Source organism: Macrotis lagotis, chromosome 1 (genome assembly GCF_037893015.1).
Source record: "Macrotis lagotis isolate mMagLag1 chromosome 1, bilby.v1.9.chrom.fasta, whole genome shotgun sequence".
Classification (NCBI taxonomy): Eukaryota; Metazoa; Chordata; class Mammalia; order Peramelemorphia; family Peramelidae; genus Macrotis; species Macrotis lagotis.
Genome location: NC_133658.1, coordinates 578474381 through 578501650, shown reverse-complemented (window position 1 = coordinate 578501650; position 27270 = coordinate 578474381). Strand labels below are relative to the sequence as shown.

Genomic DNA, 27270 nt, shown 5'->3' with positions numbered 1-27270 from the left:
TCCACCTTCCACAAGTCTCACCCCATTCATTTCTATCCTCTACTCTATTGTCAAAATGATTTTACATTAGTAAAGTTCTGACCATTTCACCTTCCCAAGCATACTGAACAAAATCCTATGACTCCTTATCATCTCCAAGATCAAATCTGAAGCCCTCTACTTGCCCTCCAATGCCCTTCATAACCTGTTCTCCCTCTTCCTCCTTGCTAGTCTTCTTACACCTTAAACTTGCCATCTCATATTCGCTGCATTCCAGTTCCATTGACTTTCCTCTTCATTACTCAAGGCACTCTATCTTATAATTTTGACTATTTTTACCAGCTGTTTCCTCTATCTGGAACTTCTCTTCCTCCTCCTCTCCACATCCTGGCTCCCCCGATTTCCTTCAGATGCCAACCAATGCCTCCTTTGTCAAGAAACATTTCCTGATTCCCCTTAATTCTAGTGCTGTCTCTCAGTGGATTATCTTCAGTTTATCCTACCTATAAGCCCTCAAGAATAAACCCCCAAAACAAATCTGGAGATATGGTCTGGTCAGAGCAGAGTACAAGACTTTTAGTTTAATCATTTCAGTTATGTCTCACTCTTTGTGAGCCCATTTGGGTTTTCTTAGCAAAGATTCTGGAGTGGTTTATTATTTCTTTCCCCAACTCACTTAATAGATGAGGAAACTGAGGCATCCAGGGTGAAGTGATTTGCCCATTGTCACCCATTTAGTAAATATCTGAGACCAGATTTGAACTCATGAAGCTGAGTCTTCCTGATTCCAAGACTTCACACCACCTACCTGCCCCAATTATAAGACTATTACTTCCTTATTTCTAGCCTCAGTGAAGCCTAAGATCATATTATCCTATCTCAATTTGGTTCTTTCGATATAGACTAAGATCACATCAATTTTCTAGGCAGCCATAGTCCTCCTGAATTTTTTTTGGGGGGGGCAAGGGATTGAATGCTGAAACCATTAAAATGGGACAATAGTGAGATGCCTTCTTTCTAATCAAAGATTCCTCCTGTTTTGTACCTGTAAAAAGTAATCCCTGCTCCCTAAAAACTATTACATCACCATGCACAGATTAGGCACTCAACCCATGTTGTTGTGCCTGACTTCTTCAGCTCATTTTACAGATGAGGAAATTGAGGAAGCAAGGTTAAATGACTTGTCCAGGGAGTGTCAGAGGTCCTGGCTTCAAGACCTCTTTCCACTGGGCTATCTAGCTGTCATCTTTCAATCCAAGACAGATACATTCCAGTAAGAATACATCTCCTGAGCAGCCTTCTTTCTGTCTGGCAGCCAGTATTGCTCAAAGGAAATTTTCTGAGAGGGATATAAATGTCAAGAAAGATGTCACCCCATCCTGTCTGAAGATAATAGAACAATACTAGCTTCTCCCTAGAGGCCAAGAAAATGACAATTAAGTTATCTGTTTGGTTTTGCCAAGCAGCTTGCATCATTTCTAGAAGACTACAATACTTCTGCTATAAAGCACAAGTGGATATCTGCTCCTCATCCTAACCTGATTCTGTTCAAGATCTGTCAATCAGACAATAAACATATTTTAGTGATTCCATTCTCCTAAATCTTCCATATTATGGACTGTGGCATCAGGGTTCACAGACCAGACGTATAATACAAATTAAGCCATTGTTAGGTGTCCAGAAATGCCAAAATCCATGCAAATATCAATTAAGAAACAGTATCATCTTATGGAAAGTACATTGACATAGAAGTCATACATTCTGCTTTGCTCAGCCACAGTTCTTCTATGTTTTAAATGACAGATTTGAGCATCAGACAGTTCTCACCTTTTACCTAAATGGGCCACTCTAAAGCAAAGCAATTTTTACATTATGTGAATTTGCCCATGGATGTGAAGAAGGAAGTAGAGAGGGATGTATGCACTCATGGAGGGAGGGTATATAGTTGAAGAACATGTGGGAGCTAGGGAGAAGTGAAATCTGGAGGAGGAACATGTGGGTGCCCAGCCAGAACCAAGAGGAAAAACAGAAGGGCAGAGACAAACAGAAGAGGATGGGCAACACATGGTGGGGGTGGGGAGGTAAAGACATGGAGTACCCAAGCTTGGAGAGACAGACAGACACAAATAGGTGGGGGAGCAGCTAGCTGCCTCAAGCCAAGTCCCCAGAATGGTACCTGCAGAAGTGGTGGTCTCTCCTTGGTCCACTGTTCTGCTAGGAGAGTTTTTGGTCCTGATGTCCTGATTTTCCATAAAAGAAAGGGAATAAAATCTGCTAAGTATAGGTATTGAAAACTACCAGTGCCCAGAATTAACTAAGAACTATGAGGTTATGGTACAAAGAAACAACCAGACAATAGAGTCATCCAGAAGAGGAATGAGCTGCCTTGGGGGCTCTGTATTGGAGGTCTTCAAGCTCAAGCTGAATGACTACATATCTTGGAAAAAGATTAGAAAGGATTGTTCATCTGTCCTCTGGGACCAAAACTGGTCATTGCAATTAATCTGAGTGTAATTTTTGTTTGCATCATTATAGTTATATTATTGTTCTTCTGATTCTATTTTCTTCACTTGAATTCAGACATACAAGGGTGTGGGATTCTAATTTGAAGCTGGAGACCAAGAGAGGCAAATGTAATTTGTATGTTCTTGGCAATTTCTCCACAAAAGTACTTTCTGTAAAATTCCAAACTCTGCTTGGACTGACTGTACAAAGAAACTGTACTTTGGAGTTATGGGACCATCCTTGGCAGGGATTATAGATCAAGGATAATTCCAGTTCCAGAGTGTTGAGGTGAAGGCCAGGGTGTCCAGAAGAACAAATACCAGCTGCCTTTTTTAATACCGACATTTAATATCAACAAATAACCTAATTGGGACTTCACAGCTTAAATAGGGACTAACCAGAGACTTCTATTGTGTCTTAAGAAATGGCACAATATAACTGTAACAAAAATTAAAAAAAAAAAAAACTAGGGGAGGCTTGAATGAAGAAATACAAAGTAAGCAAAACCAGAACAATTTTATACTAATTCTTAACTCTGTGTCATAGATTCCTTTGTCAGTCTGGCAAAAACAGTCATGGACCCCTTCTCAGAATGTTTTCATATAATTGAAGGAAATGCTTCATCTTAGTCAGAAGTTAGTGAATTTTTTCACCCATCCAAGTTTCCAGATTAAGAACCCCTGGTCTCCACAATGACCCCAATAATGTAAGGAGAGCATCATTGAATGACATCAGAACTCTGATCTTGTGACTGCTCTTGACCCCAGAAGATGGACAGTGAAACCTGATAGAATAGAGCTGAAAAATGAGGGATACATTGTCAGATATGGCCAATGTCTTCATTAGCTTTGCTGAGGGATTCTTGTTTGTTATAAGGGAGGATTCTGTTGGGGACAGAGTAGAGAATAAAGTAGGGTGGGTAGAGTAAGGAGCATAATGTAAGAAGAAAATAAGTATTAAAACATGTGCTGTTTTAAATTTTCCAAAGAACCAAAGCATCATAAAGCTGTAGATGTGGAAAGAACCAAAAAAAAAAACCCTCTCCTTTTTGAGACAAAGAAACTTAAGGCCTAGAGAATGCTGAATCACAAAGTGATTCACCCAAGAACTTAGCTTTTCAAGAATTTTATCTTTCTTAAACCCAAGTCCCTTAACTTCTCTAGCAAGGGAATCCTCAACCAATTAAAAGCCTATTGCCAGAGCAGTATTCTGAGAGCCAGCCCCGTCCAGGTTCCATTAGCAATAAGTCTTTGTAGCTGTCTCTGCCCACAGTTGCTTTATATAAACTATCCCTTTTATGGGAGTTGAAGCACAGTTTGAAAAGAGTTTTTGTCTCATGTTGACCTTGTTTAGTCACATTAATGCACCAAGTCAGCTCCGGGCCCCATTCCATTCTCTGAACATCTTCGGACATGTGGATAGTCCCCAGCAGCCCAGGGCTTGGCTCATTCGACTAGCGGCTCTTTGCTCACTCGTTCCTCCTTCCTCCGCCCTCCGGCTGCAGCTGAGCTGAACTGAAGGAGGTTTTTCTGAACCTAGCCCTGTGTATCTATTTTTTCAGAAAACAGGCAATGCTGTGAGAGCGATAGGAAGACTGTCCTCGATGGCCATGATCTCGGGGCTCAGCGGCAGAAAGTCCTCGACGGGGTCACCAACCAGCCCGATCAGTGCAGAGAAACTAGAAACAGAAGGTAAGGCATCCAAAAACAAAACAAAATCACTCTATCCTTGCTGGGGACAAGATGTCTCCAAGGGAGCAGTGGGGAAAGAAGGAGATAATATTTTCAATTGTCCTTTTTTGTGACGGTTAAGAAGGGATTTGGATATGCTGCTGCGCTTCCTGATCCTGAAACCAAACATTAAATTGGAGTTTTTTTCAAAAATAGGGGTTCAACCCTCGATTTGATGGTCTCAGAAGAAAATGAGGAACATCATTTGAGAAACCTTTGGTCTCAATTTCTTTTGCCATCTTTTTCCTCAAAATTCCTTGAATAAAGGCTTTTTTGGTTGCTGCTCAGGCATTTTACAAATTTTAATGCACTTAATCTCTATCATTATTATTATTGTTGTTGTTGTTATTGTTATTGTTATTATTATTATGTTATCAGTCCTAGGATTTCTTTGATACAGTCCTTCCAGGGAAGGACTGACTTCTCCCCTTGCAGATTCACATCCATGCTACAATGTATAGGATTAAAGAGCTGCACAGAGCTCTAGAAGTTCTATGACTTGCCCAGTCATACAATCAGGACGCATTAGGAGTGGGACTAAAATCCAGGACTTCATAACTATGACTTAGCACTAGTAATAATCAGTTCATACCAACCTTGGAACAGTGGGGAGGACAGAAAAGACAACAGAAGAAGGTTGTTTTTCAGGTCTCTTAGTAAGAACTTATTTCCATCTTTATGTGAGTATGGATCCAGTCTGCCTTTTTCTAAGGCACCACCCGTGGGTTAGATGCACTCAGTTGTCTGGCAATTTTTGCCTTGGAGAGAAATTCATCAGAGGCCCATTTGTGCCTCAAATCAGAAGCAAGAGGTTTCCATGAACTTTACATAAAACTAATGTGACTGGCAGAGTGGGGTCTGCAGATTTTAGGAATATATTCTGTTTAATTCACTTCTCTCAACTCTCCAAGTAACCTAGAATTAGCTTTGGTAATGGTGCTGAGATGAAAGAAATGATAGCGTATAAAGCAATGGTTAGATTAATTGATGGATCAATGAATGACATTGCCTTTCTTGGTCCTGCAACTATTTTAAAAAACAAATATTTTTAATACACTCTGACCTACTGAAATGATCCTGTAAATTATTTGTCCCTGGAGCAACACATTAACTTGGAAAACCACAGAGTAATATTTTTAATTTTTTTTAATTTTTCTTTCATATTTTCAATATATTTTATATGTTTTTGTAAAAAAAAAACATTTCCCAATTGCATTTATATGTTTTATATGTTTTTGGAAAAAACCATTTCCTAACTGTATTTAGGAATGTTGAGGCTATAAACTGCCAGGCTGTGAGTTTGACACCCTTTAGGGTTAGGAGCCCTGAACTTAGAATAATTACCAACATTTATAGAGTAAAGCATTTAACCTGGGTTATCTCATTTAATCCTTAATCCTTATTATAACAACCCAGTTTACAAATGAGGAAACTAAGGCTGGGGTGAAATGATTTACCTAGAGTCACAGAGCTAGCTAGGATTCAAACTCAAATCTTTGCAACTATAAAATCAATATATCCAGACTAAACTAGATTCTAGACCTGGCTTTGACACCTAGGCAAATCACTTAATTTCTCTGACTCTTGAAATTCCTTATATGAAAAATGGAGGTGATAATGCTTATATTAGATTGCAACCTCTCAGAGTGACAATGAGGCTTTGCAAACTTTAACATGCAGTTATTGATAATTTTCCCTGATCAAACCTTAAACCTAAGTCTACAGTGAGGGAAGGAAATGAAAAGTGCTGGAAAGTTTCAAAGGTAACTAGGATTTGGTTCTTCTTGTTCAAGGGTCAGAAAGGAAGTCAAATTGCTGGATGAAGGTAAAGGGCTGTCTGTCTAAAATGTCCTAGGGAGCTAGGGTGTTCCTGCTTGCATAGTTTTCTTTTTCCATTGAAACAGTATGAAACATAACTGTCAAGCAGACCACCTCCAGATCTGATATCCACCCCCCTAAAATAATGCCAGCTGTATGAAAAGCATAAAGCAGATATCTCTCCTTTCAAAAGGGAATTTCTTTTTGAATGCCTTGGCAATAACAGTGATGGGGGAAGGGGGAGGTTGTCCTTATGCCTGATTTGGGTGTCTTCCAGGAGCCCTTTGGCAATATGCCCACAAGGCCCCGGGGGCAAGTATGCCAATGACTTGGCTCTCTATGTTTGAACTATTTTGTTAATTTATAATGGGAAGGGGGGAGATTTAAAAAACAAACCTGATTGTTAGGGCTGTAGGTAGCCTGAAGGAATGGGCTCACAGAGCATCCTCTTGTATCTGGAAAAAGCACTCCCCAAAGTGACATCCTGTTGTCCTTTGCCCTCCACAGAAAATGACTCCCAAGCTTTCCTGGAAGCAGTTGCTGAAGAGAAGCCCCACGTAAAACCTTACTTCACCAAGACCATTCTTGACATCGAGGTGGTGGAGGGCAGTGCTGCCAGATTTGACTGCAAGATAGAAGGTGAGTGGCCGGTGGCCTCCCTCGGCTACAACTTTAGTTCACATTGCCATGTCAGTTTTGAGGATGAGCTGAACATTCCCTGTATTCCACTGAGGAAATCCACCCTCACCCCCTCCATGGCAGTTGCTGAGGAAAAGCTGCAACTAAAACCCTTCTTGAACCCCAAAGTTTAAAGTTAGTCTGTGAGCCAAGAAGCATTCATTAAGGATCTGCTGGGCATCAGGGATAGGGGGACCTTAGTTGAGATAATCCCCACTCTCAAGAATGGCACAGTGGATAGAGCACTGGCACTGGAGTCAGGAGAACCTGAGTTCAAATCTGATCTCAGACACTTAATAAACACCTAGTTGTGTGACCTTGGGCAAGTCACTTTACCTTTTTGCCTTGCCAAAAAAAAGTTTTAGAGAGTTAATGGAGAGGAAAAGGAGAATAAATATAAAGAAAGCAAGAATAATCAAATAAAAGGTTATATGGGTGAAGAGGACACAATCGGATGAGAGAATCAAGAAAGATTTCTAGTAGAAGATGATACATGAGTTCATGAGCTACTTGATACAAGGGAGGGAATGTATTGTAGACATGGAAGGGATGGCCATGTAACAATTATAGCTACCATTTATATAGCACTTTTTAAGGTTTGTAAAACACTTTACAAATATTATCTCATTTGATCCTCACAAGAATCCTCACAAGAATCCTGGGAATTGGATGCTTTAACTATCCCGATTTTCCAGATGAGGAAACCAACGCAGAGTGGTTAAGTGACTTGACCAACTTTATAGTTAGTATCTGAGACAAGATTTGAATTCAGATCTTCCTGATGTAAAGATCCAGCCCTATATCCACTATACTACATAAAAGTGAATAGGAAGTCTGTATTAGGAGCTAAGTACTAGAGAGGTGCCCCCAGAGGAATTGACCACATCCATTGCAGTAAGTCATCTGAAATAGCACAAATTCTATATATTTTTTTAGTTTTGCAAAACAATGGGGTTAAGTGATTTGCCCAGGGTCACACAGCTAAGTATTAAGTGTCTGAAGTCACATTTGAACACAAGTCCTCCTGACTCCAGGGCCAGTGTTCTATCCTCTGTGACACCTAGCTGCCCCCCAAATTCTGTAGTTTAGAGGATCATTTCAGTAGGCCAGAGTTGGTTCAGAGTATTTTTAAATTGTGCCAGGATCAAGAAAGTCAATGCCCTTCATTGATTCAATTAATCTATTATTAAGCATTTTTTAAGCATTTGTGTAGATGAAAATGCAAACAGTCTCTCCCCTCAAGGAATTTATATTCAACTTGTGTGTGTACATATTCAAGACTATACATAATATGGGAAATAGAAATTGGACCTGTGATTTTATTGGTATAGGGAATTCTTCAACAAGAATATAAAAAGTCAAATGACTTGAACAAGGTCATATGGCTAATATGTGTTGGGGAAGGTCATTGACCCAGATTCCAATCCTAGCCTTAGATCAATTGAAAAGTGTTTATTAAGTACCTGCTATGTGTCACTCACTCTCTGTGCTAAGTGCTATGGATATGAGCACAATGAATGAAGCAATGTCCACCTACAAGTTTATATTTTATCCACTGTACTACACACTGTTTCTTTCAAATGTATTTAAAAAAATACAAGTTGATTTTTGAAAGAAACCCAAGCAACTGGGTGGGATATGAATTTCTGAATAGTTCTTGATGAGGTGAAAAACATATTTAATAGAATAACAATGTAATGCCTGGAGGTACCATTAGCATTGTCCCAAAATGATATCAGAGTAGCAGCTTGAAAGAAGATATGGAATTAGTAGACCACTTGGGACTAAAGGATGGCTAATTATCATTGGAGCCAGTAGTACCTGGTTCAAGATCTGCCTATGCCACCTGCCATGTAACCAAAAGCAATCTTTTTAACCTGTCATTGCTTCTAGGTTGCTCTGTAAAGAACAAATAAGTTGTCATTATAATTGTAATTTATAATCAACAAATGATTGGTGGAGGGTGTTTTCACTTTGGGTGTTCATCAGATAAATAAAATTACAGATTTAGACCCCACTCTGATTTTTAAAAAGTTATCCATTTCTCTGCCTTTTGGTAGGACTTGTGTGTAGGAGAATTCAAGCACATTAACTCTGAACTGATAAACAAGGACAGAATGCTCCTTATAATGAATGTTAGGATTCTTAAGTTCTTAAATATGATTTTTATTCTGTATTGGGACAGAGTTTTTATATAAGAAAAAACTCCCAAAATTAAAATGGAAGTCAATGGAAACCTAATTTGGCAGACAAGTATTTCTTTTATATACATGCATACATATGTGTGTATGTGTATAGACACATACACATGCACATATATGTATATATGTAATGTATAATTCAAAATAGACATGGATCTTCAACTTTCACTTAACCACAGCAAATTATTATAATAGCTAATATAATAATAGCATTTAGGTAGCACTTTCAATTTGTATAAATAGCATTTCATTTTATCTTCTCAACAACCCTGGGAGGTAGTTGCTATTTTTAATCTACATTTTAGAGATGAGTAAACTGAGACAGGGAACATGTAAGTGAATTGCCCAGGGTCACACAGCTAGTAAATATGGACTGTCTGAGTGCAGATTTAAATTCAAGTCTTCCTAATTCCAGGTCCAGCACTCTTATCCATTACACCACCTAGATAACTAGATTTTTTTTTCTCATGACCACTCTGTTGACGTCATCAATCTCCCTGCTCATTCTTATTACATATAACAGTTTGTAATTCAGGTGCCTCCTCTAATTTGTACTACCTGTGTAGTCCTGGTCAAATTCCTGACTTCAGTTTCCTCAACTATAAAGAGAGGGAGGGGGGGGATAGATTTGATAACTTCTAAGGCCTGTTTCAACTCTAGATTTCTAATGCTGTCATCTTTTGGAGTTTTGAGGAGGACCACAAACTATGTGTGTATAGAAATGAATGAAACTTCATCCTGAGACTTGATGGTGATCATTCCTAAGCTGTTATGATGCACAAAGTGAGATGGGAAGATCACTACCCTTCTAGCTTTTCTTTTTATCTTGAGCTATTCCTATGTAGATTTGTATTGAAATATAAGTACCTAAATGTTTCCTAAAAGCAAACAGGATATTTTTACCCATTACCCCTTTATTAATTCAATTTATCTGAAATGGACTATATATGCATTGGGGCCAAGGCAGGAGATGTACTTACTACAATCAGTACTCATCCCTTTGCATCTTTGCAGGGTACCCAGACCCTGAGGTCGTCTGGTTTAAAGATGACCAGTCCATCAGGGAATCTCGACATTTCCAGATAGACTACGATGAAGATGGGAACTGCTCTTTAATTATCGCTGATGTCTGTGGGGATGATGATGCCAAATATACCTGCAAAGCCGTCAACAGCCTGGGAGAAGCTACCTGCACTGCTGAGCTCATTGTGGAAACCATGGGGAAAGAAGGGGAAGGGGAAGGAGAGGGTGAAGAGGAGGAAGAAGAGGAAGAGTAACACAAGGCTACAAAGAAAGCCTTTTCCAAATCCTATTATAAAGACTTTCTGTAAAGTTCAGGAAAAAAATCCAAAATATTCAAACCACCTAGTGTGATAGATTATATATTTAGGTCAATTGGGGGTTGATTCTTCAGCATGATCAGTTGATACCTCTCAGCTTTATTTATGGGCATTAATCTGAATTAGCAGGCACCTTAAAATGCTAGAGTTGCTAGTTTTAGAATAGAAAAGCCATCCAATTATTTGCCTGACCAATTTGGTTTTTAATTTAATTTCAGTCTTTCAATTAACTAAAAATTTTTTCCTTCCTTCCCACCTCCTCTCCCACTGAAGGAAAAACAATGATAACAATAAAACACCTTATAAACAATATGCATAGTCAAGCAAAATAAATTCCTTCATTGGCAATATCCAAAACACATACAGGATGTTCTCAAAACCTAGTGCAGTTTTAAGTCATAAGATATTAAGACTTTGGAGACACTCTGTACGTCTCATTTAGGACCCCCAAATTTGTCTCTGTTCTATCAAGAGGTAACAGTATGCTTTATCACTGGTCCTGGGGAAACATGTTTTGATCCAACTTATTTTTCTAGGGAAAAGAGTGGAAAAATAACTTATCTAAGCTGTGTGTCTAAAATCCTCCCCTGCCCCCCCCCCCAGGAGATCTTTATGACAACTCATATCCTAGCTGGGGTCCTCATCATCAGCCACAACTAATGTGGCTTCTAAGCTCTTTGTGGATTTCTGAGGTTTCTTCTCTTTGCCCCTTGACATCAGAAAACACTTTCTGATTTACCAACTGCAGCCTTTTGTTTTGGAACCAATGGAACCTTTTAAATTTAAGAGGTAAATTTTATTTGCAAGTGTGCTGCTACACCTGAGACCTGTAATTCCTCTTCACTTCCCTTCTGAGTTTCCCTGTATAGGAATTCAGTAATTGCTCTAGTTAGCCCTGAGATCAGCACCTAGTTTATCACTTTGCTCTAGGCAGCATCTCAACTTAGTGAAAAAATGCTGTGTCTGTCCTTCCATCCTAAGTGAAAAAATATATTTTCTTTCTTTGCAAGTATCTAATATTTTCAGATATTTGTGCAGGAAATAAGTATAACCCAAGGAGAAGAAATCAAAATGCTGGCCAATAGATCTCTTCATAAATAATGATTCAGATATGTGCCATTACTGGTTATTAGTCAGGCACATAGAAGCAAAGGTTTTTGCGTTTTCAGAATGTTCAAAAATTGCTTTGGTAAAAAAGGTAGTTTTCTATCATCATTACTATTTATTTGGCCATTATGAAATGGATCTCAACTGATGACTTAGCTGTAGATCACCATGTACTTTGGAATCACCTTCAAAAGTAGTCTTAGAGTTGAATTATTCTTTTATTCCAAACACTTTCCAAAGAAACTTTTGTATCTTATATGTTCCACAATGTTTTTCATCTTGAATGTGCAACCCCCCCCCCCAATCCTGTGATTTCTCTTCAGGTCTGATTAATACACTCAGACTTAAGAATATTTTTGCTAATGCCTTTGCCTTCTTTCACAGTCCTAGCTAGCACTTAGCTGTTTCTTGTTCAAGGAAAATAACAGATGCCTTGGGCTGATGTGCAAAATGCATTTTGTTTGTGTGTATAGCATTCCAAATATATGTATGTATATGTACATATACATATATATATAAACATAAATATATATATCTTTTTTTCCTTTTCCCCTGTTTGTAATATGCAGCAATTTAAAATGTCAGGGGAAAAGGATATTTCTTTAAAGTCCCTTAAACCATTTCTCAATGAACAATCTGTGCAATCCTATACAGTATCAACTTTAGAATGTTTGAAATTGCCTAGTTTTATGTCTCTATTTTATGTTTTATGTTTTAATGAACTTTGTATCTGCTTTGCTCTTTGCTACTAGGTTCTAATTGCTATAGTGTCTTAATTTTTTAACAGATAAAAGAATGATTGTTTTCATAGCCACAGTATTGCCACAGTCCATTATAAAGAAGGGTTTTAATTTGATTTAGTGTATTCAGAGCTTTTTTTCACATATAAAAACGTGTTTAGATAATAATGATATGTGTGCATATGTGTGTGCGTATGTGTATGTGTGTTTGGGATTTTTTTAATACCTTCTTGAAATTATGCTAATGTTTTCCCCAGTTTGTTATACCATCAAAATGGTAAGAAATGAGAACACTACAGCTGTAGTTAACTCACAGTTTTTAAATAAAGAATACCACAAAGCATGCTTGGTATATAATTCTTTACACAATCCTATTTGTTTGCATGCCTCAGACTTTGTTATACAAATAGATTTTAGTATTAGAATCAAAATTATTTTGCAATATCACTGGGCCAGCTAACTTCCCCTATTTTTGTAATTCCATCCAAACATTGTCTTGCAGCTTGTCAGAAGGTGATTCCAATAGGTAATAGAAGTTGTTCTATTCTCAGTGGTGCTTTTAGTGACGCAAGATTTTCTCTCTTCATGAATTCCAAAAGTGTTCCCTGTTGATGACTAAATAACTATCTCTCTGTTTGCTATGTTGATCTTCCTTGTAAGTGACTATTTATCAGAAAGCATCATCTTAAAGGAAAATTTCTTGATCAGTAATTTTTTATTATTATCTAAAATTATTAATTCATAATCTAGAAATGCCTGAGTAGTTAATTGATTCCTTAAAAGGAGTTGTTCCAATTCTTTCCTAATGAAAAATAATGATTAGTTTTTTGAAAATAGTTAAAAAAAAAAGGATGAACCAGTGGAGAGCTACCCTCTGAGTCAGAAAGACCTGAGTTCAAGTCCAATCTCTACCAAATGCTGGACAATTCTCAAGAACTGTCCATTGAAAAATCTGAATTTACAGAAAGAATGCCCTTACTAAGAAACTCCCTACTCATTTGAAATCATAGACCAATGAAAGAAAGAAAACCAAAGCATTTGTATTTTACACCACTTTTCTTCTAAAGTGTTAGGAAACTAATTCTTATGTATTCCAGTTTTTTAAATTTTTTATATCTATGTGAAAAATACAACTGGTAATTTGCAACTTGGAACTATTTTTGCATGTTTGATCTCTCACTTAAAATGCTTTTAGTGTTTGCAACTCTACCTCCTAAAATATCCCTAAGAAAAAATCCAAATGATCTGTTCTAATAACAGTGGATAATGGGAATCCACAAATAAAATCAGATCCTTACTTTTTTAAAAGTGATAATATGAAGAATAGGGATAAAATGAAGAGGAAGTTTTTTTTCTTAAAAATGGTTTCTATTTCCTTCTCTAAGCTTACATTAGTCTCTATTTCTTTAGCTTTATAAACATTTTTATTTTCAAGGCAATGAAGCTAAGTGACTTGACCAAGGTCACACCGCTAGGCAATTATTATGTATCTGAGCCCAGATTTGAACTTGGGTGCTCCTGACTTGAGGGCTGGTGCTCTATCCACTGCATCATCTAGCTGCCTCTTTCTCTATCTCTTTAAATGAGACTGAGGTTGTTACCCATGGTTTTGATTGCATGATGGTAGAAAGAGGGAGGAACTACAATTTAACATAAACTTTAAAAAACAGCTTAAATTAAATCTATCTTTTTTGGAAGAAAGGAAAATCTTGTCTTAATGATTCAGTTAAATGTACTAGAAAATTAGGACCCCATTCTTAGTGGAGAGATTTACCACCTACTATGGGGGGGAGGCAGCTGTGGAGCAACTAAGAAGGCACAATGAATAGAACAATGGCTTGGAATATAGAAGATTTATCATCCTGAATTCAAATGCAGCCTCAGACACTTACTGTATGAGCCTGGGCAAATCACTTAACTCTGTCAGTTTCCTTATCTATTAAAATGAGTTGGAGAAGGAAATGACCAACCATTCCAGAATCTTTGTCAAGAAAACAAATTGAGCATGAAGAGTCAAATACAACTGAAACATCCATCACTCATAATGAATTCCAGGGGTTCTTAACTTGAGGTCCAAAAATTCTACAATGAATCTATCATTACATTTCAGAGAGTCCACAAACTTAGAAAAATATATATTTATTTAATTTCAATAGAATTGGTTTCCTTTGCAATCCTGTGTATTTTATTTTGTGTTTTTTTAATTAAGTTTATTTTATTTTCAATTTATGCAATTAAACAAGTATTTCCATAATACAATACAACAAAAAAGATGACTGAACTATAAATCTACCATATACAATTTGCTATTCCCTTCAAATAGACAACAAAGTTATCAAGTATTTTGTGTATTTAAAAGTATTTTTCTAAAAGTGAGTCCATAGATTTCACCAAGGGCAAAAAAAAAAAAGCTTAAAAACATTTTTGCTTTCCTTTAACTTTTGAAAACTGCTTCTGTATAAATAGGTTTCATTAAATGAGGGATTTTTGTAAACACCCAAAGTCTTCCCTTAAGAAGTGAGAGATTATGAGGGAAGAGGAGGCTAATAATGGAGAAGTATGAGCTCTGATTGGGTTGATCTATGATATTTGTCTTTTATTCTCAAAGAAAACCATGACATCAGGGAGGTGATATCATGACAAGCAGGAGAATTGAATTTGAGTGAAGGAATACTGTACTAAGTGAATAGCCACACCTTCTCCTCCAGAGCCGTCTGAGTCCAGTGTCTGGATATGGTTCAGGATGACTGGATATGATTCTGGGCAATTTGAGACTGTGGCCTTTTAAAAGCTAGGCATTTCACAATTCACGCTTGACTGAGACAACATTCAGTAATTAAGTTTAGATAAGAAATGTGGAGAATAGAGAACTAGAGGAAAAGGAAAGACTTTGATTAAGAAATCCAGAGGGGTAGGCGACTAGGTGGCACAGTGGATAGAGCATTGGCCCTGAAGTTGGGAGGACCTGAGTTCAAATCCATCCTCAGATACTTAGTAATTACCTAGCTGTGTGGCCTTGGGCAAGCCACTTAACCCCATGGCCTTGCAAAAACCTTAAAAAAAAATCCAAAGGGGAATTGGAGGAGGAGTAGAAGCTAGGATTTAAACTTCAATAGATTTTGGGATGACATGACACTATAGATTTTTTTCTCACTCTTGCTTCTACAATAGAGTGATGATCCCACTCTATAACAGAACAAGCCCCTTGTCTCTGGTCTGGTTCTAGTTCTGTTGTATGAACTACCTCTGATTCTTGATGAACCTAGACCTGTTACTGACCCATTGCTCAGATAACCCTACATCAAACCATCATTTGGACAACTAGTCTTACACTTATAGCACCACATGCTTAAGAGACATCCTATGGAAGACTTCCTGGTAGCTTATGCTTCATATCCTGCCCCTGAGCAGTGCCAGGGCAAAAAAACAAAAACAAAACAAAACAAAAAAACCACTTAGAGACATTCAATTTCAGCACTTTAGGCCTTGAATCCATGAATCTAACTATTGGTATGCTAGATTCATCAGTGTATTGCTGGGCTATTCCTAGAATGTTGTCATTAAGAATACTTACTTCAGTGTTTTCCATTAACAAAACACCACATCCTCTTATTTTTCTTTTCATTATTTTAGCTTACTATTATAAATGGTATTCTTGAGCACAGATGCTTTGTTTTCATCTTATTACCACTAAATACTCGTTATGGTATCCCACCTGTCTCTTGACTTTTACTACTTGAATGGTGATCTTTAAAGTGTTCACATTTGATGTTACATAGGATATAGAAGTTTCTTGGGAATTTCTCAGTTTTGAAGTGCTGTTTTTTGGTTTTTGTTGTGTTTTTATTTTTGCTCCTACTCTCTTCTGTTTAGCTTCTGATTTGATTTAAAACATTCTATCAGTATGATTTATGCCTGATTCAAGAAATTGTCCCAATCCTATTGAAAAGGCAAAAAAATCATCTGTTTTAAGAAAGCCAATATTGAGTTCTTCATAATTGTCAGGTCACCTCATTTGCATCTTGGTTTTTTTTTATTTTATTTATTTAAGGCAATGAGGTTAAGTGACTTGCCCAAGATCACACAGCTAGGCAATTAATAAACGTCTCAGGTCACATTTGAACTCAGATCCTCCTGATTCTAGGACCAGTGCTCTATCCACTGCACCACCTAACTGCCCACCGCATCTTGTTTTAACTCCATGACTTACTGGGGCACTTATTTAAATTAAGGATATTGAAACAGCCTAATCATAATCATGGAAGGTCAAAAGAGCAATATCCTATGACAAAATTCTTAAACATAATCAAAAGGATGATTTGTGGAAAGGTTAACACTTAAGAGTTGAATTCCTCAAGACCAGGTCATGCCAGATTCATCTAAATTTTTTTTGGGGGGGAGAGTAGGATTACTAGACTTAGATCAGGGAAAAACTATAGAAATAGTTAACCAGTTGGCTGAAAACTAGGTAAACTAAGTCTCATGTGTTAACCATAATTTCTCTTTGGCTAAACAACAAAGATTATTTTTATAAATGAGGTTTAATTCTCTAGGATTTTACCAGAACCCATGGGTAAAAGGCATCCTTATAAATGCCAACCTCTTCTCAACATTTTGGGAGTTTTTTATACAATTTAGACAAAAGCAGTAAAACTTTTAGCAGCCAGTCAATGAGATTTCACATAGATGACATGGTTTTACAAATATAATTCTCTCAAATCTAATATTTATTGAAAATTCCTATTGACAAGAAATCCACTTATGCTGAAGAGTAAATGTTTACAAACAACAATAGGATTTTCTCTCTGCTCATCCAGGATGTCTCTTATCTTAAAGTATGTTGATTAAAGTACTAACAGTGTGATATTGACACAGATGAAGTCAACATTTTTAGGAGACAGACCTTACATAGCAGCCTGCATTTTATAACCCTTAGTTAAAGTTTAAGAGACAAACTTCTGATTAGAAATATATTGCTTAAGAAATATAAATTCCATCCTAAAGAATATCAGGTTATACATTTGTTCGTCATTAATCAACCAAAGCAATTTTCCTATCTTTTAAGAATGACTTTCCATCTAATACACAACTTAAAAGCCATCCTTTGAGATGCCCATTTGAACAGATCTTACAGTCAAAGATCCTTTTGATCGATTTAAAAAGGACAGGCCCTGTGGGGGAGACAGAGATAAATATTTCTGTTTTTTCTTTTCTTAGTTAAAGCTAACAGAATTATTTTATTTTTAATTAGATCTAGAGAGATCAAGAAATATTAATAAGCTATTTAAGGATATGAGAGTAGACACATGTTATCTTTGTGGACAAGATGGAGAGATGTGGACTATATGATAAAATAGTTTGGTGAATCTGGAGCTGGTTGAATGACCAGACCCACATTGGATGTCCATCCCCAAAAGGGAATACTATGTGTATGATGTCAGGAGATCTCTAATAGAGACCCTGAAGAATCTGTCCTTGGCCTTGTTTGATTAACACTTTTTAAAGAAATTAGTGACTTTGATTAAGATGTTAATCTTTGATTAAGATAATATGGTAATTCAATCTACAGATGATGCAAGCCTAAGAAGAGATTCTTTTTATAAGGCAGTGGGGTTAAGTGACTTGCCCAAGGTCACACAGCTAGGTAATTATTAAGTGTCTGAGGTCACATTTGAACTCAGGTCTTCCTCTCCAGGGCTGGTACTCTATCTACTGTGCTACTTAGTTGGCCCCTAAGAATGTTAATATGCATAAATATTTATTAATCACTTGCTCTGCTTTTAGGCAATGCAATCCAATAGGAGAAAATAACACACTAAAAATCAGGATGGGTAGGGAAGAAGGTACCTAATATGGCAGTATGGTAGAGTATTCAGTCCTGTCATAGTAGTGCAGTCAAGTGAGAAAGCAGATGTCAAAACTGAACTCCCTTCTTGAGTGGAGGAATCATAAGATCATAGAGCTAGAGCCAGAAGGGACCTCACAAATAATAGGGATCAGAGAAGAGAAATAAACCCAAGTCCATTCACTGCAGAGCCACTTTCCATTGTATAAGTAACTTACTAAATTTTAAAAAGTTAAAAGCTAAAAAGACAAAATGATGGTCTTGAAAATCAAACAACAAACTTATTAAACACCTACTATTTGCAAAATGATGTGATGGCCTCTGGGGATATCAAGACAAGGAAAAATAGTTTCTGTTGGCCTAGCCAAGAGAGGCAACATATCCTTTGAATAGCTATGCTCAAAAGAGATGCAACTTGATTTGGAAGGAAAGAAAAAAGGCCTCATGTTCTTGAGTCAAGTCAGAGAAATCAAGAAGAATAAGAATTGAGAAAAGGCAATTGGGGTGGCTAGGTGGCACAGTGGATAAAGCACCGGCCCTGGAGTCAGGAGTACCTGGGTTCAAATCCGGTCTCAGATACTTAATAATTACCTAGCTGTGTGGCCTTGGGCAAGCCACTTTAACCCCATTTGCCTTGCAAAAACCTTGAGAGAGAGAGAGAGAGAGAGAGAGAGAGAGAGAGAGAGAGAGAGAGTTTCAGTTAAAGAAAGACTGGGAGAGAAGGCAGATCATAGATTTAGAAAATAGTGAGAAGAGAAGAAATCAAGGTAAGTGCTAAGAACTTCAAAAAAAAAAAAAACCTTGGTTTGGTACTGGCTAAAAAACAGAGTGGTGGATCAGTGGAATAGAATAGGTGCAAAAGCAGGAGATGATTATAATAATCTGCTGTTTGATAAACCCAAAGAGTCCAGCTATTGGGATAAAAACTCCCTCTTTGATAAGATCTGCTGGGAAAATTGGAAGTTAGCATAGAAAAAACTTAGATTAGACCAACACCTCACACCCAAGATAAAATCCAAATGGTTACAGGACTTAGATATAAAAAACAATACTATAAGCAAATTAGAAGATCAAGGACTAGTTTACCTGTCAGATCTATGGAAAGGGGAGCAGTTTATGACTAAGGAAGAGTTGGAGAACATCACCAAAAACCAACGAGATGATTTCGATTACATTAAATTATTATTTTTTATTTTTTAAATATTTAATATTTATTTATTCTCATTTTGTACAAATAATTTTTATACATTCATAAAATGTTCTTGTTTAAGAGTAAACAAAATACCCCCTCCCCAAAAAATATAGACTCACTTGAGTGATAAAGGGGAGAGAAAAAAATTAAAATAAAAAATAATAGTAATAATTGTAGATGTGGCCAGGTGGTACAATGGACGGAGCACCAGCCCTGGAGTCAGGAGCACCCAAGCCCACATCTGGCCCCATACACCCAACAATCACCCAGCCGTGTGACATGCAAGCCACCCCAACCCCTCTGCCCTGCAAAAACCAAAAAAAAGAAAAAGAAAAAAACGACCCAAAATAAAATAAAATAGTAATAATAGTAGGGGTGGCTGGGTGGCAGACAGAGCATTGGCCCTTGAGCCAGGAGGACCTGGGTCCAAATCTGGCCTCCAACACCCAACGATCGCCCTGCTATGCAGCTCCAGGCAGGCCACCCAGCGCCATTTGCCCTGCACCCCCCCCAAAATAATGATAATAAAAAATGTGCTTCAGTCTTTGTTCCAACACCAACAACTCTGTCACAGGTGGATCACATTCTTTATGATAAGTCCATCGCAAAATTTACTTCCATATTTTTCCACCGTTGCCATTGATGATCGCAACTTCTTCCTTTCGTATTTCTCCACTACCATGTACTATATTTTCTCTCTCCTTTCACTCTGTTTCTGCTGTAGGGTAGCTGAGTGGTGCAGCAGACAAATCCCTAATCCTGGGGCCAAAAGGCCTGAGGCCCCCCTACTACCCCTTAGGCCCAGCATCCACCTGGCCCTATGGTCCCCTGGACAGCTATCCAATCCCGGCCCCTGGCAAGAAGTAAAAAAGAAAATGTGTTATATCTGACCACTCTCCCCCCCATGGTCCATCCTCTCCTCTATCACTAACATCCCCACCCCTTCCCCCTGCCCCCCCCAGATGCCTATACCCCATTGAGTATATATGCTGTTTCCTCTCCTAGCTACCTCTGATGAGAGCAAAGATTCCCTCACTCCCCCTTGCCTTCCACCCTTCCTTATCATTGCAATAGCTCATTGTAATAAAGAAAAATCTTATTATATGAAATATCTTGGACTATTCCCCCTCTCCTTTTTCTTTCTCCCATTACATTTCCCTTTTTTTCCTATTGACTCCATTTTTACACCATATTGTATCTTCAAATTCAGCTTTCTCCTGTGCTTCAACTATAAAAGCTCCTTCTACCTGCTCTATTAACTAAGAAGATTCATATGAGTATTATCAGTGTCATTTTTATATACAGGAATATATGCAGTTCATCATTAAGTCCCTCATATTTTCCCCTTTCCTCCACTCTCTATGCTTCACCTGAGTCCTGTATTTGAAGATCAAACCTTCTGTTCAGCTCTGGCCATTCCAACAGGAACATTTGAAATTCCCCTGGTTCATGGAAAGTCCATCTTTTTCCCCTGGAAGAGGACATTCAGCCTTGCTGGGTAGTTGATTCTCGGTTGCATTCCAAGTTCTTTTGCCTTCCGGTATATTATATTCCAAGCCCTATGAGCTTTTAATGTAGTTGCTGCTAAGTCCTGTGTGATCCTGACTGCAGCTCCACAATATTTGAATTGTGTCCTTCTGGCTCCTTGTAATATTTTCTCTTTGACTTGGGAGTTCTGGAACTTGGCTATAATATTCCTAGGGGTTGGTTTTTTGGGATCTCTTTCTCTGGGGGATTGGTGGATTCTCTTCATTTCTATTTTGCCCTCTGCTTCTAGGATATCAGGGCAATTTTCCTGTAGTAATTCTTTGAAAATGATGTCAAGGCTCTTTTCCTGATCATGACTTTCAGGTATTCCAATAATTTTCAAATTATCTTTCTTAAGTCTGTTTTCCATATCACTTGTTTTTTCAATTAGATGTTTCACATTTTCTTCTAATTTTTCATTTTTTTTGGCTTTGAAGTAATGAGTCCTGATTTCTCGTAAATTCTTCCATCTCCCTGAGTTCTATTCTTTGTCTGAAGGATTTGTTTTCCTCAGAGAGTTTTCTTATCTCTTTTTCCATCTAGCCAATTTTGCTTTTTTAAAGCATTCTTCTCCTCAATAACTTTTGAACTGTTTTATCCATTTGACTTAAGCTTCTTTTTAGCATGCTATTTTCTTCAGCATTTTTTTGGATTTCCTTGACTAGGCTGCTGACTTCATTTTCATATTTTTCCTGCATCTCTCTCATTTCTTATCCCAGTTTTTCTTCTAACTCCCTCATTTAATTTTTTTTTTGCAAGGCAAATGGGGTTAAGTGGCTTTCCCAAGGCCACACATCTAAGTAATTATTAAGTGTCTGAGACCGGATTTGAACCCAGGTACTCCTGACTCCAAGGCTGGTGCTTTATCCACTACACCACCTAGCCACCCCTCCCTCATTTAATTTTCAAAGTCTTTTTTGAGCTCTGTCATAGCCTGATCCCAGTTTCTGTTTTTCTTGGAGTCTTTAGATGCAGGAGCTTGTGTTTCCTCATCTTCAGACTGAGTATATTGATCCTTCTTGGGATCATAGATAATATATTTCTCAATGGTGTTCCTCTTTTTTTCTCTGCTTGCTCATTGTCCCAGCCTAAGCCTGTTTTGGGGGTGCTTCCTCAGCTTTTGGGACACTCCCACAAGGGTCTCAGTGTGTGAGGCTTTGTCTTCCCTCCTGGTCTGTGAATGACCATATGCGCCCCCCCTCTGCCACAGGGCTGAGGTGGGGGGGGCCTGATCTTCTGGGGGGGGGGCCTAGACTACGATCAGGATCTGAATGTGTTCAGAGCCCCAGAGTCCTGTTCCAGGGGCAGAGGACAGAGCTCAGCAGTCTCACTCTCTTCACTCCCCTTCCTCAACTCAATGGGCTCATTGTCCTGGGGGCTCCGCCTGCTTCTGTTTGTTATGTGCCCTGAGGGCTGGACTTCATATGCTCACTCTGGAAGAGGTTACCCCCCTTCCCCTAATTTGTGCCAGGTGCTCCCCCGGGCATAGCTCAGGAAACTCCCCTGCTGGTGTGAGCCACTGCTCCCAGCGCCCTGGGGCTGCCTCCGGGAGGCTGAAGTTCTTTTGCTCTGGCAGGCCACCCCTCTGGCGGTCCGCCCCTCGAACCCCGGGGGGAGCCGAGCCTTTCTGCTCTTTTCCAGGTTACCTTGAGTAGGAGAACTGCCTCCCTGGGTCCCTCTGTGGGTTCTGTCTCTCAAAAATTTAGTTAAAGTCCTTGTTTTGAAGATTTATGAGACAGCGCCTAAGACAGGATCTGCTCTTGTTGCCATCTTGGCTCCGCCCCTTGATTACATTAAATTAAAAAGCTTTTGCACAGATAAAACCACTGTAACCAAGATCAAAAGAAATGTAGTAAATTGGGAAACAATCTTTACAGCTAATGATTCTGACAAAGGACTCATTTCTAAAATATACAGAGAACTGAGTCATATTTTTAAAACAAAAAGCCATTCCCCAATTAACAAATGGTCAAGGTATATGCAAAGGCAATTTACAGATGAGGAGATCAAAGCAATCCACAGCCATATGAAAAATTGCTCTAAATCATTAATTATTAGAGAAATGCAAATTAAAGCTTCTCTGAGGTACCACCTCACACCTCTCAGACTGGCCAATATGACCAGAAAGGATAATGATCATTGTTGGAAGGGTTGTGGGAAATTTGGGACATTATTACACTGTTGGTGGAACTGTGAACTCATCCAACCTTTCTGGAGAGCTATTTGGAACTACACGCAAAGGGCAAAAAAAAATGTTCATACCCTTTGACCCAGCAATACCACTACTGGTCTATACCCTGAAGAGATGATGAAAAAGAGTAAAAACATCACTTGTACAAAAATATTTATAGCAGCTCTGTTTGTGGTGGCAAAGAATTTGAAATCAAGTAAATGTCCTTCAATTGGGGAATGGCTTAACAAACTGTGGTATATGTATGTCATGGAACACTATTGTTCTATTAGAAACCAGGAGGGACAGGGAATTCAGGGAAGCCTGGAGGGATTTGCATGAACTGATGCTAAGTGAGATGAGCAGAACCAGAAAAACACTGTACACCCTAACAGTAACATGGGGGTGATGTTCAACCTTAAAGGACTTGCTCATTCCATCAGTGCAACAATTGGGAACAATTTTGGGCTGTCTGCAAAGGAGAGTGCCATCTGTATCCAGATAAAGAGCCATGAAGTTTGAATAAAGTTCAAGGACTACTCCATTTCATTTAGAAAAAAACAGATATCTTATTGTCTGACCTTGTTACCTCTTAGAATTCTTGTCTCTTCCTTAAGGATATGATTTCTCTCTCATCACACTCAATTTGGATCAATGTACAATGTGGAAACAAAGTAAAGATTTACAGATTGCTTTCCGTGGGGCGGGGGGGGAGGGAAGTAAGATGGGGGGGAATTGTAAAATTCAAATAATATCTTTAATAAAAAAATGAAAATAAAAACCTTGCCTGACTAAGATAAGAGATTATCTAAGATGATGGCTTCAAGGATGAGTAGGGTCTAGGGAGTGTTTGAGGATACTTAAGCTGAATTGAAGGCATTAAGGACAGAACCAGTTGATAGGGAGATTTTGTAATATCCTAATATTTTAAAGGTATTAGAAGAGGATTTTGAATTGTTCTATTTGTTGGACAAAAATAGGATAAATTAGTAGAAGTTCCAGGGAAGCAGATTTTGGTTTCATGTAAGGAAAACAATTAGAACATCTAAAAAACAGAATGGAGAATGTAGACTCCCTTTCATTAATGGTCTTAAAACTAAGGCTATGTGGTTTATTGTTAGGTATATTATATTTGGGAATTCTTGTTCTAATACGTGTCAGATGCTTCTGCAGTCCCTTCTACTTTGGTCTTGTGATCATTTAGCTGACTATGGCTGCCATGTATTATGGTAGGAAAGAGGACATCCTTTGATGTGAGGAGGTTATTTTGGAGAATATATTAACAAATATCCAGATGGTATTTTCGTGCTAAGAGTGGGGACACTTAGTAATGAAATTCCGAGTGTCTTTAGTTAAGGATTGCAGGAAAGTTGGCAGAAATTGGGGATCTTTAGGCTTCTAGTTTGATTCAAGAAACCCACTAAACAAGTTAGCATGTACTATCATACGAATTCTAAACAGCATATAACTGGTTGTATGTCAACCCCTTCAGTTCAATTCATCAAAAATTTATTAAGCAGATTCCTTATGTAGTCCCCCTCTGGGCTATACTTTTCAACTCATACTTATATTGAGCTCCCTGGAGTCAGTTCATCCAGATTTAAGGTACTCTATTGATCCAGGCTCCTAAAACTATATTTTATAGCCCTAACTATATGTCTACCTTTTAATAATAAAAGAGGACACAATAGTTCAAGGCAAAGGTATGTATTGAAATAGCATAATGATAGTGAGAAGGGAATAAGTAGCTACAGGCCAAACACTGTACAAATATTTCATTAGATCCTCACAACTGGATAGGTGCCATTATCCCCATTTTACAGTCCTAGAAACTGAGACAAAGAGGTTAAGTGACTTGCCAGCTAAGGACCTAAGACAAGATTTGGACTCATCTTCCTGATTAGGCTCAGTGCTCTATCCATTATACTACCTAGAAGTAATAAGAAATAAGATACAGACTATCACATGAAAGAAGGGCTACACAGATAGGTAATAAAGTAGAGCATTACCTATGCAAGGGAGGCATGTAGCCAGAGCCACAGATGGCACCCAGTTGCTACTAGGATAGCTGCCTATTAACTTTGTTGCCATAGCTACTCACCATGAGAATAATATAGTTCTGTTCATCTTAGATGAGGTTTCCCTATTCTACCAGAGCAATCTCAGTCCTGTCCAGAATCAAGCCTTATTGAAGCTGCATTTTGTTCCTCAGTAAGCCTCAAAGTCTTGTTAAAAATCACTGATGAGGTCATCATAGCAATTGCAAAGGTCAAGCCTCAAATAAAGAGGATATTGTACATTAAATCACTAGTTTAATCTAGCAATTCCACTTCACTCATCCATGGGGATGTTCTATTTTCATGTATACTCAGACCCAAGCCAAGTGGATAATCAGTACCTACAAGTTGACATGCAACTAGTCTGCAGGCCAAATGACCACTTGTAAAGGGACTGCTCTCTCTTTTTTTTTAATATCATTCCACAAAAGAAAGAAACTAAAGGATCCTAAAGATACTCTCAGACACACTCCATTCATTTGGTCAGATATCAGTTTTGTTTAGCCGCAAATTTCATGGCAGTTTGAAATGTTTAGGTCATTTTGCTGGTTCCATTCCATTACCCACAAATAGATATATATTAATGAAACCCTACACAGATTCCTTCTCTCTCTTTGGAATATGTAGACATGATATGTCTCCTTGAGCTACTTCTGGCTGGGCAAAACTTGAGGGAGGCAAACACAACAAATTAAAGAAAAATGAAATCCCAAGAGACAGCTGAGAATTCCACTATTCATGTGGCCTTGAGTGAATATGTAAAATCAAAAACTTTTCTACACAAAAATCTGCTTAGCTGGAGGTGTCTGTCAAAGACTCTTAGAATCTGCACTTAGCTACTTAAGCAGTTAGCAACAAATGCAAATGCTGCCTCTACATTTGGCAGCTACTCTTTCTGTGATTGTTTTTTATAGCCATTTGGACTTAGAGCACACATCTACATTTTGATTATAGAATTTCAAGATAGAAGTGAGTAACTGAATTTAAACCTTAGAGATTCTGGTTTTCCCAGAGATATGACTCATTCTTCTCTTCAATCACCAGGAGTAATCCTGGTGTCTCCCATCTCATTGTATTGGTCCAACATTGTGTTAGGTTTAGCTTGCATTCAATCAAGAATCTCTTCCCTGGGGAAGAGGTGGAAAAGATGTTGAACATTTTATAAGTGTCAAGAGTGGGATCAGCTAGATGGCACAGTGGATAGAGTTCTGGGCCTGGAATCAGGAAGTCTCTTATTGAGTTCAAATACAGCCTCAGAAACTCACTAGCTATGAGACCCTGGGCAAGTCACTTAACTCTATTTGTCTGTTGCCTCATCTATAAAATGAGCTAGAGAAGGAAATGGGAAATCACTTTAGTATCTTTGCCAAGAGGCCCCAGATGGGGTCATGAAAAGTCATACATGACAGAACAACAAAATTATGAGTGGACATGTAGAAACAAGACTTGGTTGTCAATATGTAAAGGTAAAAAAGCTAGTTACTTTGAGAGCACGTTAGATCAAATTAGGAATAAACATTTAAAATTTTTTTAAACTCTAATCAAATGTGCAAATCTAAAATGGCTTCTAGACATGGGGATTATGATTTGCTGCAATCTTTTTGAAGAAAAATCTGGCAACAAGGCAGCAAGAATTACAAGGAGCTAGTGATCCCACTGTAAAGAGAACATCCTAAGGATAGGAATTTTGTTTGTTTTACAAGGCAGTGGGGGTTAAATGAGTTGCCCAAGGTCACAGAGCTAGGCAATTATTATGTCTGAGATCACATTTGAACTCAGGTCCTCCTGACTCCAGGGCTGATGCTCTATCCACTGTGCCTAGAATAGGATTTTTTAAAGGAAAATATCTGTGTGTGTGTATTTGTATACATATGTTTTTATTTATGAGATAAAAATATTATTTTAAAAATACTTTCCAAATTATGAGCATTGTTTTGCTTTTTAAAATTTCCAAGTGATTATCAGATTATAAGAGACAGAGTCCTTGGAGATTTATTTTTGCAGATGAGGAAACTAAGCCCAAAGAGATTATTTGCCTAATATCACTCAGTAAATAGGAAAAATTGTATTCAAATATAGGTTCTCTTCCTTCAACATAATACTCTTTCCATTATGAAGAGATACAGTGAAGGAAATGGTAGAGTGAAGGAATAGAGGATGATACCTTCATCTCTTTATAAAAAAATGGCCATGGAAATGAAATTATAAATAGAAAGGTCAAGAAATAGCTGAGATTAAACAGTTATTTAATAAAAGATTTGTATGATGGAAAATATAGTTTAAGACTTTATTTTGGATTTTATTATGTTTATCTGCTTGTTAGTATTTATTGGAATAATTAAATCAAAATTAAAAAGACTGGCTTGGAGGGCCAGAAAATG

The 27270-nt window shown here is 37.9% G+C and overlaps 1 protein-coding gene across 5 annotated transcripts in view; it reads left to right on the top strand.

Annotated features, from left to right (window-relative positions):
• MYLK (myosin light chain kinase) overlaps positions 1-12441 on the top strand; it is a 410235-nt gene extending 397794 nt beyond the window's left edge. For all 5 annotated transcript variants that reach the window (XM_074214675.1, XM_074214673.1, XM_074214672.1 and 2 more), the window contains 3 exons: positions 4046-4175; positions 6540-6671; positions 9926-12441. In XM_074214675.1, the coding sequence (XP_074070776.1) occupies positions 4046-4175; positions 6540-6671; positions 9926-10188 (525 nt within the window). In that variant the 3' untranslated portion in view covers positions 10189-12441. The remainder of the gene's footprint in view (positions 1-4045; positions 4176-6539; positions 6672-9925) is intronic.
• The last annotated feature ends 14829 nt before the right edge of the window (positions 12442-27270 follow it).